A 14,888-nucleotide genomic window follows, 5' to 3' on the forward strand; every position below is an offset into this window, starting at 1 on the left:
GGGGGGGGGGTGGTCTATATACAGTAATTGGAACATTGGTTGGCCGACTCTATATCCCATGCAACTCACATGTTCAATATATAACTGTGGAATACTAACATTAGGTGCGTTTCCATCCCCCTGATTGTATTGCAAACTTTGAAGTATCGAATCAGTAAACGGTGATGGAAACACCAAAATTCGCATAAAAATCCTCTAATTCGCAAAAAGGTTTATCCTCTCGCTTGAGGTGGTTTTTGAGAAATGCGAAAGAGAGTAAATTCGCAAAATGGGAGCTGGAAACATACTTTTCGAAACAGCTGTGATGTAGCGAACTTTGAACACACAGTGAATCTTTCCGATTTCCGCATAACGACCGGCCATAGCAACCCTGCCGACATCAACGTGTAACGTCATCACCCTATTCCGCTCCAACCACTTGATGGAAACGCACCTAATTCAAATTACTTTTTTGCGAACTTTCTAAAGATTCGCATCACCTTTTAGATGGAAACGCAGCTTTTGTTCTAACATTTCTAACATTTCAAAGCGAGGGGTGACCAGACCAACACCAGTCGGTGCTGCAGTCCTGGCGCCAGCCAGCCGCCGGTGCGGCTGGCTGGGTTCCACAGCGGCTGCGGGGTGTTTTAATCTCCGGTTTTCCTCATTATCACTAAAACACAGACCTGGGATCACTGGAGCGCACTCTCCCCTCTCTCCATCGATTCGGTCAGGCCACCTGTAGGGATTTAAGAGCTACCAAACCTTAACTGCTTTTCTTCGCTCCTAATTTGCTCCACTGTCCGTCAGAGCAGAGTGGCGAGCTCAGGAAAGAACCCCCCTGTGTTCCTTTGTGGTTTATGCAACCAAAATGTTGTTTTAAATGGATTTTGCTGGTCAAAATCAAAGTTCAAATAATGAGGTAACCCCTGCACTCCAAGTTTGCTTCTCTCAGACATGGTGGAGGTGTGTGTGTTGTCCATCTTTATCACTCTCCTATAATCTCTCTCAGTGTGGGTTGGTTATAATGAATTACACACAACACACACACACACACACACACACACACACACACACACACACACACACACACACACACACACACACACACACACACACACACACACACACACACACACACACACACACACGCAGGCCACCTCATTGCAGAAGCAGAGGCCGGTGTGTGCGACACGTGCGCACCACACGTGAGTGTCAACAGGGCGCGTCGGTTCCAAGCGCTCAGACCGTCGCTGCAGTAAATTAGTGGAGCTGGCGGCTTGGAGAAGACGACGACAGAGAGAGAGAGAGGTAAGGGAGCGGGGGCGAGTGAATAAATAGAGGCACAACGGTTGGAAGAATCTCATTAATTACCCTGTTGTACACCGCCCTACCGCCTCCCTCTGATTAGATGCACCAAACAAAGGTCCTGCTTTAAGACGTGGAGGTGATGTGATACGTCGGTGTGTGTCAGGGTGCATTTCTGGGCGTGCTTCCAATCTTGTCAAAGGTTCTATTTCCATCTTAGTCAAGGCCATCGTCAGCGAACCAATGCTCCCATCCCCATCCCAAGGGAGAGACGGTTTTTGGCACCAAGCGAATAGTACGGTTACGGTCCCATAGCTGCTTTTATTCTACTAGAGACGACCTGAGGAGAGCAGGACGCTGGGACAGTGGTATGGAGGGAGAGGAAGAAAGGCATGGGATGGACAGGAGGTCGAAATATTGTTGAGACAGGGAGAAGGAAGGGGGAGGCAGGGATATGCATTGAGGCTACTAGAAAAAATTTAATATGTCATAAATGAAACTGACCTTGAGGATAAAAGTGCACATGCCATGTTTATATATTTACTTTAACCATGTACCACATGGTTAAAGTAAATAATACAATTAATTTAACTGATCTGATTTTGCGGACGATTCCTGCTCTGCTTTCTTCAAAACATTGTCCTCCGTGTTGTATACATCCTACAAAGACGCCTTCCTTTTATGCCCACAATATCTCAAAAGAAAGAAACGACTCCTTCAATTCAGATAAAAGTTATTTGGCCTTGGGCACAGCCCTATGGTGTGTGTGTGTGTATGTGTGTGTGTGTGTGTGTCTGTGTGTTTGTGTGTGCGTGTGCAGAGAGGAGAACCAATCAATTAAGGGCAGCCATCTGCAGGGGGGGTCAGCGTCCGTCTGATTGACAGACACACGGACGTGTCAGGCTGGCACAAACACAAAGGACTGGGTTCAACTCGGTCACCTCTACACCTTTACCATTTTCCTCTCTTTGTGTGCGTGGGTTTTGTGGGTGTGTATGTGTAGATGTATATATATGCGTGTGTGTGTGTGTGTGTGTGTGTGTGTGTGTGTGTGTGTGTGTGTGTGTGTGTGTGTGTGTGTGTAGATGTATATATATGCGTGTGTGTGTGTGTGTTTCCCAGAATGTTGTTTTATTAAATTGTCACAGGGTTGACAGGCCTCTGTGTGGGTCAGGGCTTCGACCTCCTATAGAAAACCAAGAGGTCGTCAACAATGCATCCATCCGTCTTATACCTCCCCCATCACACACACACACACACACACACACACACACACACACACACACACACACACACACACACACACACACACACACACACACACACACACACACACACACACACACACACACACAGACACACACACACACACACACACAGGCATTGAGGAGTTACCCCAGCGTCTTATTGGTAGGCACTCTGTGCGTTCTGGCATTAGTATGTGTCGCTCAGAGCTGCTGCTGATTATGGAAGGAGGGACTCATCGCTGGGTAATAATTCGTCCATTTACTTTCAACAGAGCCTCCGTCTCAGACAGAGCTCTGATACTGAGTTGGCCACCTTCTTGTTTGTGTGTGTGTGTTTGGGTTGCATTCAATATGATTATGTACGTGTTTGCTAGTTTGGAAAATGTTTGTGTGCATTTGAAAGTGTGTGTGTGTGTGCGTGTGTATTTGAATGTGTGTGTGGATTAAAAAAATGTATGTTTGTTTGTGCACGCGTGGTGTGTGTTTTTGTGTGTGTATCTGTACACGCATGTACATCCATGCACGTGTCTCAGTGCTTTGTGTGTGTGCAGGCCCAGCGAGGCAGTGCTCCGTGCCCCTCTTGTCACCCCACAGCTCGCGGTACCGGGCGAGGGGGGGGTAATGGCTGTTCAGCAGAGCTCCAGATGGCCGCGCTTTGCTCTCCCTGACAGCCCCACGCTCTACACTCCCTTAATCTGAGGCGGCAGCAAATGAATCCATCACTTTGCCCCGTCTCCATCCCATAACCGCCTCTTCTACCGCGCTCCTCCGTGAGCACGGGATTAGGGTTCGACAAAACGCTTTCCGTCTCATCCTGTTGTTGTGACACATAACAAGGTTGTTTCAACACAACTGAGCGTTTCTTTCTTTTGAAAGGATTTCCTATTTGGCCTTCAAGGAAGACTATCGAGGATGTACAGATGAGTCGGTAGACCGAGCGGTGAGGACGAGTACCAAATGACTACAGGCTGGAGTCCAACCAGGGCCGCTAGCAGGTCCTGCTAATGTGGCTGATGATGAACTACAGGGTGAGCCACCAAGCTTCGGATGTCTTCAGGGCACACATCCACCTCTGTACGTGGGGATGGCGGCAGTAGCTCAGGAGGTAGAGGGGGTTGGCTGGTAACCGGAAGGTTCGATTCCCGGCTCCTCCTAGCGGAGTGTCGAGGTGTCCCTGAACGAGACGCCTCACCCTGACTGCTCCTGACGAGCCGGCTGTCGCCCTGCGTGGCCGACTCCGCCGTCGGTGTGTGAATGTATGGACGAATGGTTTTAAGTCGTTTTGGATAAAAGCGTCAGCAAAATCCCCTAAATGTAAAAATGGAAAGGTGCTTACCTGTCCGTGATGCCACACATGTCGATCTGCAGGTGGCTGTAGTTACCCAGCAGCCTTTGCTGCACCTTGATCAGATCCACAGGTCGGTTGTCCAGAGTCAGGAGGCGCATGCACCCCTGGAAGACGGTGAAGGGGTTGTGACAGTCTTGACCGCCCCCCTCTGCCGGACAGCCTGGATGAGGAAAAAGAGCACATGACCACAGTCAACCAGTCAACCAGCACCAGGGAATAGGAATCCACATAATAGCAGACAAATAATTATAAGAACAGCCCAGATAAATTATCTTACGGATGGCCATGAAAAAATAACACAATTTGTCCCCTTCATGAATATTTCAACTTTTTTCTGAACTGTACAAAAGAACCTCAGAAAGTGATTGGCTGAGAACAGAATATTGCATTAGTGCTGATTGCCGTAGTCCTGCAAGCATCCGCTGATTATCCGCTCGCTGGTGAGTTCACACTGATAAGTACAAATGTTCCCATCGGCTAATCTCCTCGCTGAACAACATCAGCCACATGTAATCACATTCAACACTGTGACAATCTGCGTAGCGGTGCAGCTCAGAGTCCTGTGCTTACCGTCCGTGCCAACACAGCCAACATAATCAGCTGCTGCTACAGGATTCCCTCCACATCAGCTTATTCCTCCCCCACCTATTTCCACGACTGTGAATCATACTGCCGGTTGCACAGATTCATTCATGATGGATTTAAAAAATCACCCCCACTTCTTTGTCTACAAAGCATCGCTGATTGGTGTTGTGTTATGGTTAGGTATGTTAAATATGGGAGAGGGACTTTACCCATGGAAACATATATCTCCTCTGCTTCGGTTCCCAGGTTGATTTACAACCACAGAACTGCTCCTCTGAGCTCTAAAGCATTTTCAATGGCATTTCTATCTATGATATATACCGCATATATATATATATATATATATATATATATATATATATAAATAAATACATTTAATTTCCACTTTTGACGTGTTGCAAACTCAGGGGATTCAACCTCTCGCAATTCACAACATCCATTAGACTAAGGCAAAGATATCCAATAGATTTGGGTTTAAATACGCACTAAATATGGAGGAGTTGTAATGTGGATTAACATTGTTGGTTGGTTAAATACCGTGAATTGTTTTGAATTCATAAAATTAAAAACATGTAAATTCATGCAGTATTAACAACAGGAGCATGCATATTCAAATGTATACCAGACATGTCAACGTAGCCACGGTTCACAAACCAATCAACCAGCCATTTTCAGCAGCCTAGGACGTGTCTGACGTAGTGTGCGACAGCCACCTGTACTGGGGAGGCTGAGTCTGCCGAGATAATTAAAGCAAAGCTGGGGCACTTCCTCTTTCCTCTTTCTCCGGGCGCCTCGGGGAGCCTCCGCTGCCGTGGCTGTTTGCTGAGTGATGCTGCTGATCCACTAGATTAGCGGCACTACGTGTTTCCTAAGCCAGCTTCCGACTCATGTTTCCGTCTGTTTTAGCGTGTTGCAGTGACTGCTAGCCTGGTCTGTTGCGGTGGTAGTGACTGGATGCCTGGACCCCCCCCCCCCCCTGACTTGCTAACCCTGCTCACCGGCCAGCAGCCCATCACCAAAGAATATTTATTTTTCTTAACTAAGTGATTTAAAATGTCTGCTTTTACTATGTGTCAATGATGGCAGACATTGCCCTCCTAACCACCCCTGGAGGTTCCCCACGCTGTGTTCCTTCTCCATGTTTCATCCCTGCTAATTAAGGGAGGTTTTTCTGGCCCTCTGAGGGGCTAGGGTTAGGGATGAGACATACATCTTTGAGACTGTAACTGTGATTAAGGGCTTTCCAAAATAAAAAGGGTTAGGTTACTATAGGGATCAATGCTTACTTTGGGAAGTATAGATCATACACATTGATAACCCTATCACATTGATATTATGGATATTAAACAATTTATGTGGCGAACAAGAATACAACAGTATTCCTACAAAGTACAGAAAGCACCGATTTTATTTTACGTTTATTTGACAGGCACAATATATAATTGAGCCAGATTATAGCCACAAGGCTAATTTACATCTGTTGTCCCTAGAAGGAGACAACATGGAGAGAGGCTGGGTTCCTGGTTCATCCTTGGACGTACCTCAGGGAATAATATTCAGCATCTCGTGATTTAGCAAGCTGTGTATAATGCCTGCATAGATTCTATTATTCATTCACACGTGCCAAGCGGTCACTTGTGATTTATGAGCATTTGCAACAATAGGCTCAAGGCCAAACGCTCAAAGTGAAAACATTGTTTCTTTTATTCATTTATTTATATTCCTCATCCCTGCTCAATTCAATTCAAGGCACAGCGAACGAGATTCAAAGAACACGTTGACATCTACGTGCGTCAAAGTGTGCCTGCGTGTTTTTCGCGTCACTGTGCGTGTGTGTATGTCTGTGTGCGTGTTGTGTGTGTATACAGTTGTGAGAAGGAGAGCGATGCCTTGTGACGAGATAGAGAGAGCGAGAGAGCGGGAGACGGAAGTGTGAAGGAAGGAAAGTCAAATTGGTCAAAACGAGGTTGCTGAGAGAGTAGGCAGACCAGAGTGAGACAGAGAAAGAGAAAGTTATGGCAGACCTGCGATCGGATCCTTCCGGGGTAGGAGTGGAACCGTATATCGCAAGGAGCCATCCGAAGCAGAGGCCTTAACTCAAAGGTTTCAAATGCTTCCATATTGGGCCCATTTCCCAACACCTAAACATTGAGGCAGGCCACTTTGTTGTATCCTAAAAGTGCTTATTTTCCTCAAGGTTATCATGGAATAATGGGTTCAGATAGTAATGGATATGAATCTGATTTGACTTACTTAAGAAATATTCACAATTGAAAACCAGTTTAGGCGTTGTGGTTACACCATGTTATGTTTCTTGCAGAGATTGAATATCAATTGAAACGTCTGCTTCATATATACAAAATATATGAAACTGAGAATGTTGCATTTGTTGCAAAGGTACCTACCCGACAGATGTTTAAGTTTTGCAATGAATATCAGTCTGCCTTGGCTTGGCAGCGATGGACTTCTACAAGTGCATAGCCTCTAGTTCAAAAAACTCGGTCCAAATCGGTCGGAAGTTAAGCAAACAAATCCACTCTTCCGAGAAAGCCTTCTGTGAAAATGTTGCATCGTTATTCGGCTCTATATCGTTTTGATTGTTCCGTCGATTGCAACACTTTCCCTCGGGGGCTGCAGTCGTTTTTGAAACTCTGCAGACTGCGGCGTGCCTCGCTAAAACTCCTGCCCCCTGGCGCTGATTGGTCCTGCTCGAGGCGAGTCGGGCCTGCAGAGAGAGAAACAGAATGTGTGGCTCAAAGGATCCTCACCCCCAAAGAAGAGGTCTCTCTCTGTGGGGAGCTGGAGCAGGCCGCTGGCGTCAGCCCTGGAACCCCCCGCTCCGTCCACCGAGAGCCTCACGCCGTCTGCTCTGAAGCTCAGCTCCACAGAGTGCCACTGCCCGTCACTCAGACCCACGCCTGGGAGAAGGGAACACACACACACACATGCACGCGCACTCGCACACGCACACACACACACGCACACACACACACACACACACACACACACACAAACGTTTATGACATCCTGTCTCTTGACCCAGATTCTCCCTTCCATGCCACATTAAATCCAAAACATAAAGGTCAGAGATCTGTTGTCTTTTGACAGAACCCTGTGCCTCGTTGGGCTGACCGTGCTCCTGGCTGTGGCAGTGGACTACCGTCCAATTAGTGGAGAATGAGGCGAACAGCACTTTTTAACACCACACTCAAACCACTAGAACCTCAACGTCAACAACAAGAAGCATCCTAACCATTTGTATTCAACCAAAGAGGATTGGCAGTCGGCCATTTGATGGGAGCCAAGAGTGGAATACAAGAGCCCTCGTGCTTTTTGGGAGAGCGGTTTGGTATTTTTCACCTCCAAAACCATCAACCCCCAAAACGACTGGGATGGCCGCCTATGGACCCGCGACAGTGGACTAGAAACCCCTTTTAGCAATCCTATTGGACGACCACAACAAGACAGCGAGTGTATCAGAGTGGAGGCGGGACAATAACAGCACAGACCAATCACACCACAGCTGAACCACACAGACAGCGAGTGTATCAGAGTGGAGGCGGGACAACAACAGCACAGACCAATCACACCACAGCTGAACCGCACAGAGACACAGGACGGGCCCCACCTGCGCTGAGCTCCAGCGGGGTTCCGTCGGCGTGGCGACCCCCCAGGTGGAGCGCGGCCTTCCTCAGGTGCAGCCACACGTCCCCCCCGGCCTCCGGCCCCGCCCCCTCCCCAGGGGGGCGCCGGAACGTCAGCAGCAACCCAGCGGCGTTCCACGTCCGGAACTGGAGCCCCACGGACATCAGCCCCGGCGACCGCGCCTCCGTCGCCCCCGGTAACCGGAGGAAGCTCTGGGGCCCGACGAAGGTGGCGGCGATGGAGAGGGGCTCGGTGCAGGAGAAGGTCACGTCCCCCTGAGGGAGAGAGAGAGAGAGAGGGAAAGGGAGAGGGAGAGGGAGAGAGAGAGAGAGAGAGAGAGAGAGAGAGAGAGAGAGAGAGAGAGAGAGGGAGAGGGAGAGGGAGAGAGAGAGAGAGAGAGAGAGAGAGAGAGAGAGATAAAGAGCGGGCAAAGAGAGGAAAGAAAGCCACAAAGACACGAGTGCTGATAAGAGGAAGGACAAAACGCAGAGGGAGTTGAGGACACAGAAATTATCCTCTGAAAAGATAGCAAAATGATTAATATTCATTCATCGCTATGATTTGGTTGGCCTCTGTCTTCAAAGACACAATAAATCCACACGACTATTATCATTGTTTTTTAAAAACAACAACTAAAAGTCAATAAGTCCACTTCCTCAAACGTTTTTAAGTTTTTGGAGGTTTGTTTTTTTATTGGCTTTGATCAAATAACACTTCCCAGAAGTCAGCAGCACACAGATCAATAAGAGAGAGAGAAAAAAAGAGTTTGTGGAAAGCCTTCTTTAAAATAAGTCCAACCACACTGTAGGCTGCACTGACAGCGAGCTGGAAGATGGTTCTAGAGCATTTCATCAAGGATTTTGATCAAAAAATAAAAGGGCCTTCAGCTCGGTCCTGAATTGGCTGGTTACGATTCTGTCAGGCAGCGAGGCCATCTGGAGCCAGCGGCTCTGGGGGGGGGGGGGGGTGGCTCAGACCTCCACACTGCTCAGACCCCTGGAGCGCAGCTACGGCAGGGCTCTGATCAAATCTGATGTGTGTGGTGCATCATGGCTATTACGTGCACTGCTGTCGTTTTATAGTCTGAGTGAAGAGTTTTTAGTTACAAAAGAAACATTTGAAAGGTTTGATGTTTATCGTTGATTCCTTGTCCCATACGTCTGATAGTTAGTGCTTGACAAGACATTTATTTCACAATCACAACATAGTTGTCAGAGAGAGAGAGAGAGAGAGAGAGAGAGAGAGAGAGAGAGAGAGAGAGAGAGAGAGAGAGAGAGAGAGAGAGAGAGAGAGAGAGAGAGCGTGAGAGAGAGAGAGAGAGAGAGAGAGAGAGAGAGAGAGAGACCACAAAAACGTCCCCTCCCTCTCAGTTCCTCCATCTCTCTGCCACCGAGACGTGTACACATCACAACAGACATAACATAGCACATTTCACCCACTTAGAGCCAACGGTTGACTATGCAATTCGTAAAAAATAACTCTGAAATAGTGGCTCTTACATTTTACGTACAACAGCATGAAGAGCACCAACCTAGAGCTCTAGTTTCCTGATCTGTGATGGAACCTACCGTGGTGGCTACCTGGGGGTCCTGCTGGATAGCCAGGTCTATCAGGTTGAGGTCGTTGTAGAGCAGGTTCTCCACGCAGCCGTGGAAGTTCTCCGACACCACTGCTCTCTGCGGACGGCTTGGAGCGACTCCCACACTGATCTGCACAGAGGGGGACACTTACCTATCACACGTGGATAAAACGCACTCTGCTGCAGAGGGGCAGGCTGGTATAGTGGCCAGGGTGTTGGACCCCCAGAAGAAAGGCTCTGGGGTGGATCCTCAAGGGCTGATTATGGTCCCACGGTCACGCAACGCAAGGGGGTTACGGACCCCTTAAGTCCTTGTGGACCCTCCTCGCGTCCACCGCAAGGGCCGGACGTGCGCCTCCCAAAAATTGTAACCTTCCGTCGAGGCGACGCAGCAGCGAGGGCTGTGATTGGTCCACTTACTGAAACCTGACGCAGAACCACAACAGGTTCACGACTGCGTCGAAGCGTCTGCGTGGTCATTGATGTGGAACCATAATCATCCCTTTAATGTCCGCAGAGGAGCCAGATTATCCTTCAGCGAGATGGCCTAATCCGTCCCTGCTCATTAATGGAAAGTATCTCTAATTAAATAACTGTTAGTTGCTTTGGATGAGGTGTATTCTAAATTAACAAATCATGTAACAATTTGGCACGTTTCACCATTTACTCCCAAAAACCCCCCAAAAGGCTCCCGGTCGGGGCGCACCTGTCGGACGTCCCAGAGAGCGGGCTCGGTGGGGACCTGGGTCTGCCGCGCGTTGCTGTCCAAGGTGATGTTGAAGTGAGCTTTGAAGAGCTCCACCTTGACCTGGTGCCAGTGCTGGTCGTCCAGCAGGCTGCCAAGGGCCACCTGCTGCTGGCTGACTGAGGACTCATCTGTACCTGGGAGACGCACGCATGCACGCACGCACGCAGGCACGCGCACACACACACACACACACATGCACACACACAGGCATACAACAATAAACAACACATGAAATGCACAAGAGAGAAGAAGGGATTTGAGGGATTGCGGAAAAGAGCCAGTTATCTCTCCGCAGACTCAGAGGCAGAGGATGATGAGAGAATGGTGCTGGAGATGAAGATGAAGACTTTTGTTTGGGAGCTGGGCCTGTGGTACTCTATTCCCAGATGAGGAATATACCGCTTGGCAAAATGAGGTTTGTCGCCTTGTTCTGCTTATTGTGTATAATGGACAAACCCATGTGTTTGGTTTTATTAAAATAACAGCATAGGAGTAAACAGAAAGAGTGACCGTACTGGTTAAACTGGGATCAGCTTATCAGCGACAGTGTGTGTTTACAGTGTATAGCACGTTCTCTTGTCCTTGGGGTGTCTGCTCGGCACAGTCACAGTGAACCTGCGGCAGTCATTACATAAATCAAACAGAGGCTAAGCAAGCAAATTATTTGATCGAAGCTTTCCTAGCAGTCCCCCCTGAAGTGCTAAGCGATTCTGTCTGTCCTTGATGTGTGCATATTAGATTTGTTAAGCAAAGTAAGGCACAGCAAATATTGGGCACACCTGTGGGACAAATTTGTCTTTGTCTTCCAAGGCATAACCAGAGCAACAATTACCTCCTTCATAGAACAATGTTATTTATCTGTAAGCATGTATGCACCAAAGCACAAAACCCATCCAATGATGATGAAGGCAGGCCTAGTAATGGCCAGGTGAGTATCGACCTTATCTGAATGTTAAAATGCCCATCTCTCATCGTGATTCTGCAAAGAGGACACAGAGCCCTGAACCAGAAAACCGTACAATATGAATCAATAAGGAGGTGAGGATGACTGATCCACCTAATGGATGTGGATGTGTTGACGATGTGTTGGATTACAGGCGTTGTGCGGAGGCATAAAAGGGGGGGGGATCAATGCAAAGGTCTGAGGGCAAATGACTACAAAAACACTTGGACTGACTCCCATCCATGAACTCTTATCTCCTGTAAACCCTGCTGGTCTTTGGCCGCTGTATCGCCTCCTCCCTGCTTGGCCTCGCTACAGAGTCCCGCTGCAGAGCAGATGTGAAGGAGAGAGCCAGTACCCTGCCCCCCCCCCCCCCTCCTCCTCCTAGTGCCCCCGCAGTCCAAAACAAGGCTCACCGGGCCAAATCATTCCTCTATTCATACACTGATGAAGGAAGTTGGAGCGAATGAAAATCGAAATAGTCTCATGCAATCGCATACAACACAGGCAACTGGAAACAGATATTCTCACAGAGCCTTTCACACACACTTATATGATGGAGGCCTATGACATTTCTATCAAATTAAATTGCAATTATAATCATCTTACCTAGAGCCCTTTTAGTTGTACAATTAAAATGATTCAGATTAATTAATTGCTCAGAATCATTATAATTGCATACTTTATTAATTAACATATTACCTATAGGGCTCCTTAAGGTGTACATTCAATGATTCATACGAACTTATTAATTTTGTGCCTTAAATTGCCTAAAAACTCAAAAACATCCAGAGAGAAAAAAGAAAAACACTCCTTTTGAAATATATGCAAGAGATAAAATCGGATGAATCCTTCCGACTGAAAACAAATTGGCGTGAATACTTGAATCCCAGCTCCTTGTCATCGGGGCCCAGCGTTTCTCCAGCAGCACCCCCCCCCGGGGGGCCAACGGGGCCCTTAGAGTCGGCCCTTGATGTGGGCACAGTGCTGAGCAGCTGGCTGCAGCCTGGTTGTTTATCTGAACATTAAACAACCCATCTCGCCGAGCCTTGAAGCAACAGGGAGCCCTATGGGGCTTAGAAACACTGAAGAAGAGAAGCTAGCCATTGTACAAATGCAATGCAGTGTGTTGAAGACGTGCACCGAACCTCTGCTCTGACTGTTATTGACGGCCTCTCCCTCCGCCTGCTTTTGAAGCCATCCTAATTTAGGGAGTCGTAAAAAAACGGCTCCTTTCCCAGAATGCATTGGAGCACGGGACGCAGAAGTTAGTATGTTCACAACCATTGTTTTGAAAACTAGCCCCATAGCTCACAGATTTGACTGAATCATGAAGTCGGTGGGTTCACTACAGCAAACCCACCTTACTATTCAATTTAAGGCGTGAATGTACTTCACGCCCTCTTTGATACATGAAGGCCTACATATTGATAATATATTTAAGGCCATCGACCGTTCACCAGAGTCACTTCTCTTGGATGGTGACATGACATACAGATATATATACGTTACTCTTAGGCCACTGATTTTGGCAACTAGGCCAACACACAAGGGCACTGTGAGAAGATGGACCTGGACCGACATACCCCATCACAAAGAAGAAGCATGCTGCTCCGACCCTCATGAAGAAGTGATATCCAACTCTCAGGCTCTGGGCGAGCCTGGGTGTTGGGATCTATCCTTGGCCGTGCTGGTGTATTCTCTGGGGTAGGGTCCCCAGCGAGGGGCTTACAGCTCCCATTTGCTCACTCTGCTTGGCTCGGCCCCTCTGCTGATTCGTTTGTTCTACTTTGTATTACTCAGCTATCTTCGGCTCAACTGCATTCGATTCTGCGCTTTGTCTCGCTGCGGCTTCGGGGCGTTTTTATTATTTATTTCTTGCACATCTCAGGCGGGGCCGTGATGCTGGAGGACGTGGAATTAGGGAGAAGGAGCTTGTGGTGAATGACACAGTACTGTGATAAATAACAGTACGCAGTTTAGAAACCAAGTAGAGAGAGGTGGAGAGAGAACCACTGGGATAGATAACAGTACGCAGGGTAGAAACCAAGTAGAGAGAGGTGGAGAGAGAACCACTGTGATAGATAACAGTACTCAGAATAGAACCAAGAAGAGAGAGGTGGAGAGAGAACCACTGGGATAGATAACAGTACTCAGAGTAGAAACCAAAAGAGAGGTGGAGAGGGAGGGAGAACAACTGTGATAAACACTGCGCAGAAAGAAGGGAAAACAATAAAGGTGTTGAAGTGGGGGGGGGGGACAGATTGAAGGAGACAGTTGGACCAGTGCGCAGGGCCAAGGCTGGGTTTCGGTTCCTGTTTAATAGTTGTATTATTATTATTATATATGTTTTTATTTCGTGGGAATGCCCAACAGTACAAACTGACCCCCTGACCCCTCTACAACCTGATGTCTCTTCCACTGCAGTCCGGCCGGGTTAGGACTGGAAGCGCAGTATTCCTCTCTCAGGCTGGGTTAGCTGGAATCCTCAGGGGGATGGAGAGTGTGTGTGTGTGTGTGTGTGTGTGTGTGTGTGTGTGTGTGTGTGTGTGTGTGTGTGTGTGTGTGTGTGTGTGTGTGTGTGTGTGTGTGTGTGTGGGGGGGAGGAGGACTGTGGTCATGCTAGGTTGCTTATGCGATGAAATTGTTTTTTTTATCTCTCAGCACAGTGATATTAATGGGGTTACACCCCAGATATGGAGGTCACAACCCTGGTTCCCCCCCTCCTATATATTACACCGCCGGGTCCCAAGGTACCAGCGTTCTGGCAGGGTGTCTCTCTGGTTTAGAGCGGGTTCAGAGAGGCTGTGGTCGTGGGCAGTTTAGGCGTCAAATCGATCGTCAATCGAGGATGACGGACATATTAGTGGACTTACGCTCAGGAACAACTGAAGTACTGCCCTGCGATGGATTCAGCCATCCAGAGACCAGCGATGAAGGGAGGGACAGAGGGAGGGAGGACAGGAGGGGGGAGGCAGGGGGGGAGGGAGGGAGGGAGGGAGGACAGGAGGGGGGAGGCAGGGGGGGAGGGAGGGAGGGAGGACAGGAGGGGGGAGGCAGGGGGGGAGGCAGAAAGGTAAGGCCAGGGGAGGAGGAAGAGAGGGAGTAAGGTATATACCGAGGGATAGAGGGAGGGAGGGAGGGAGGGAGGGAGGGATAGAGGGAGGGAGGGAGGGAGGGAGGGCGGGAGAGAGGAGGAAGAGGGGGAGTAAGGTATATACCGAGGGACAGAGGGAGGGAGGACAGGAGGGGGGAGACAGGGAGGGAGGGAGGGAGGGAGGGAGGGAGGGAGGAGGAAGAGGGGGAGTAAGGTATATACCGAGGGATAGAGGGAGGGAGGGAGGGAGGGAGGGAGGGATAGAGGGAGGGAGGGAGGGAGGGAGGGAGGGAGGGAGGAGGAAGAGGGGGAGTAAGGTATATACCGAGGGACAGAGGGAGGGAGGACAGGAGGGGGGAGACAGGGAGGGAGGGAGGGAGGGAGGGAGGGAGGAGGAAGAGGGGGAGTA

General features: G+C 48.8%; 1 protein-coding gene across 1 annotated transcript in view; it reads right to left on the reverse strand.

Annotated features, from left to right (window-relative positions):
- Positions 1-14,888, reverse strand: part of LOC115556195 (contactin-associated protein-like 4) — a gene marked incomplete in the record, with an annotated part of 55,721 nt that overhangs the window by 27,643 nt on the left and 13,190 nt on the right. Inside the window, 5 exon segments of the mRNA XM_030373346.1 lie at positions 3,871-4,042; positions 7,236-7,385; positions 8,096-8,387; positions 9,681-9,821; positions 10,398-10,573. Coding sequence (XP_030229206.1) covers positions 3,871-4,042; positions 7,236-7,385; positions 8,096-8,387; positions 9,681-9,821; positions 10,398-10,573 — 931 coding nt within the window.

Source organism: Gadus morhua, chromosome 12 (assembly GCF_902167405.1).
Source record: "Gadus morhua chromosome 12, gadMor3.0, whole genome shotgun sequence".
Taxonomy (NCBI): Eukaryota; Metazoa; Chordata; class Actinopteri; order Gadiformes; family Gadidae; genus Gadus; species Gadus morhua.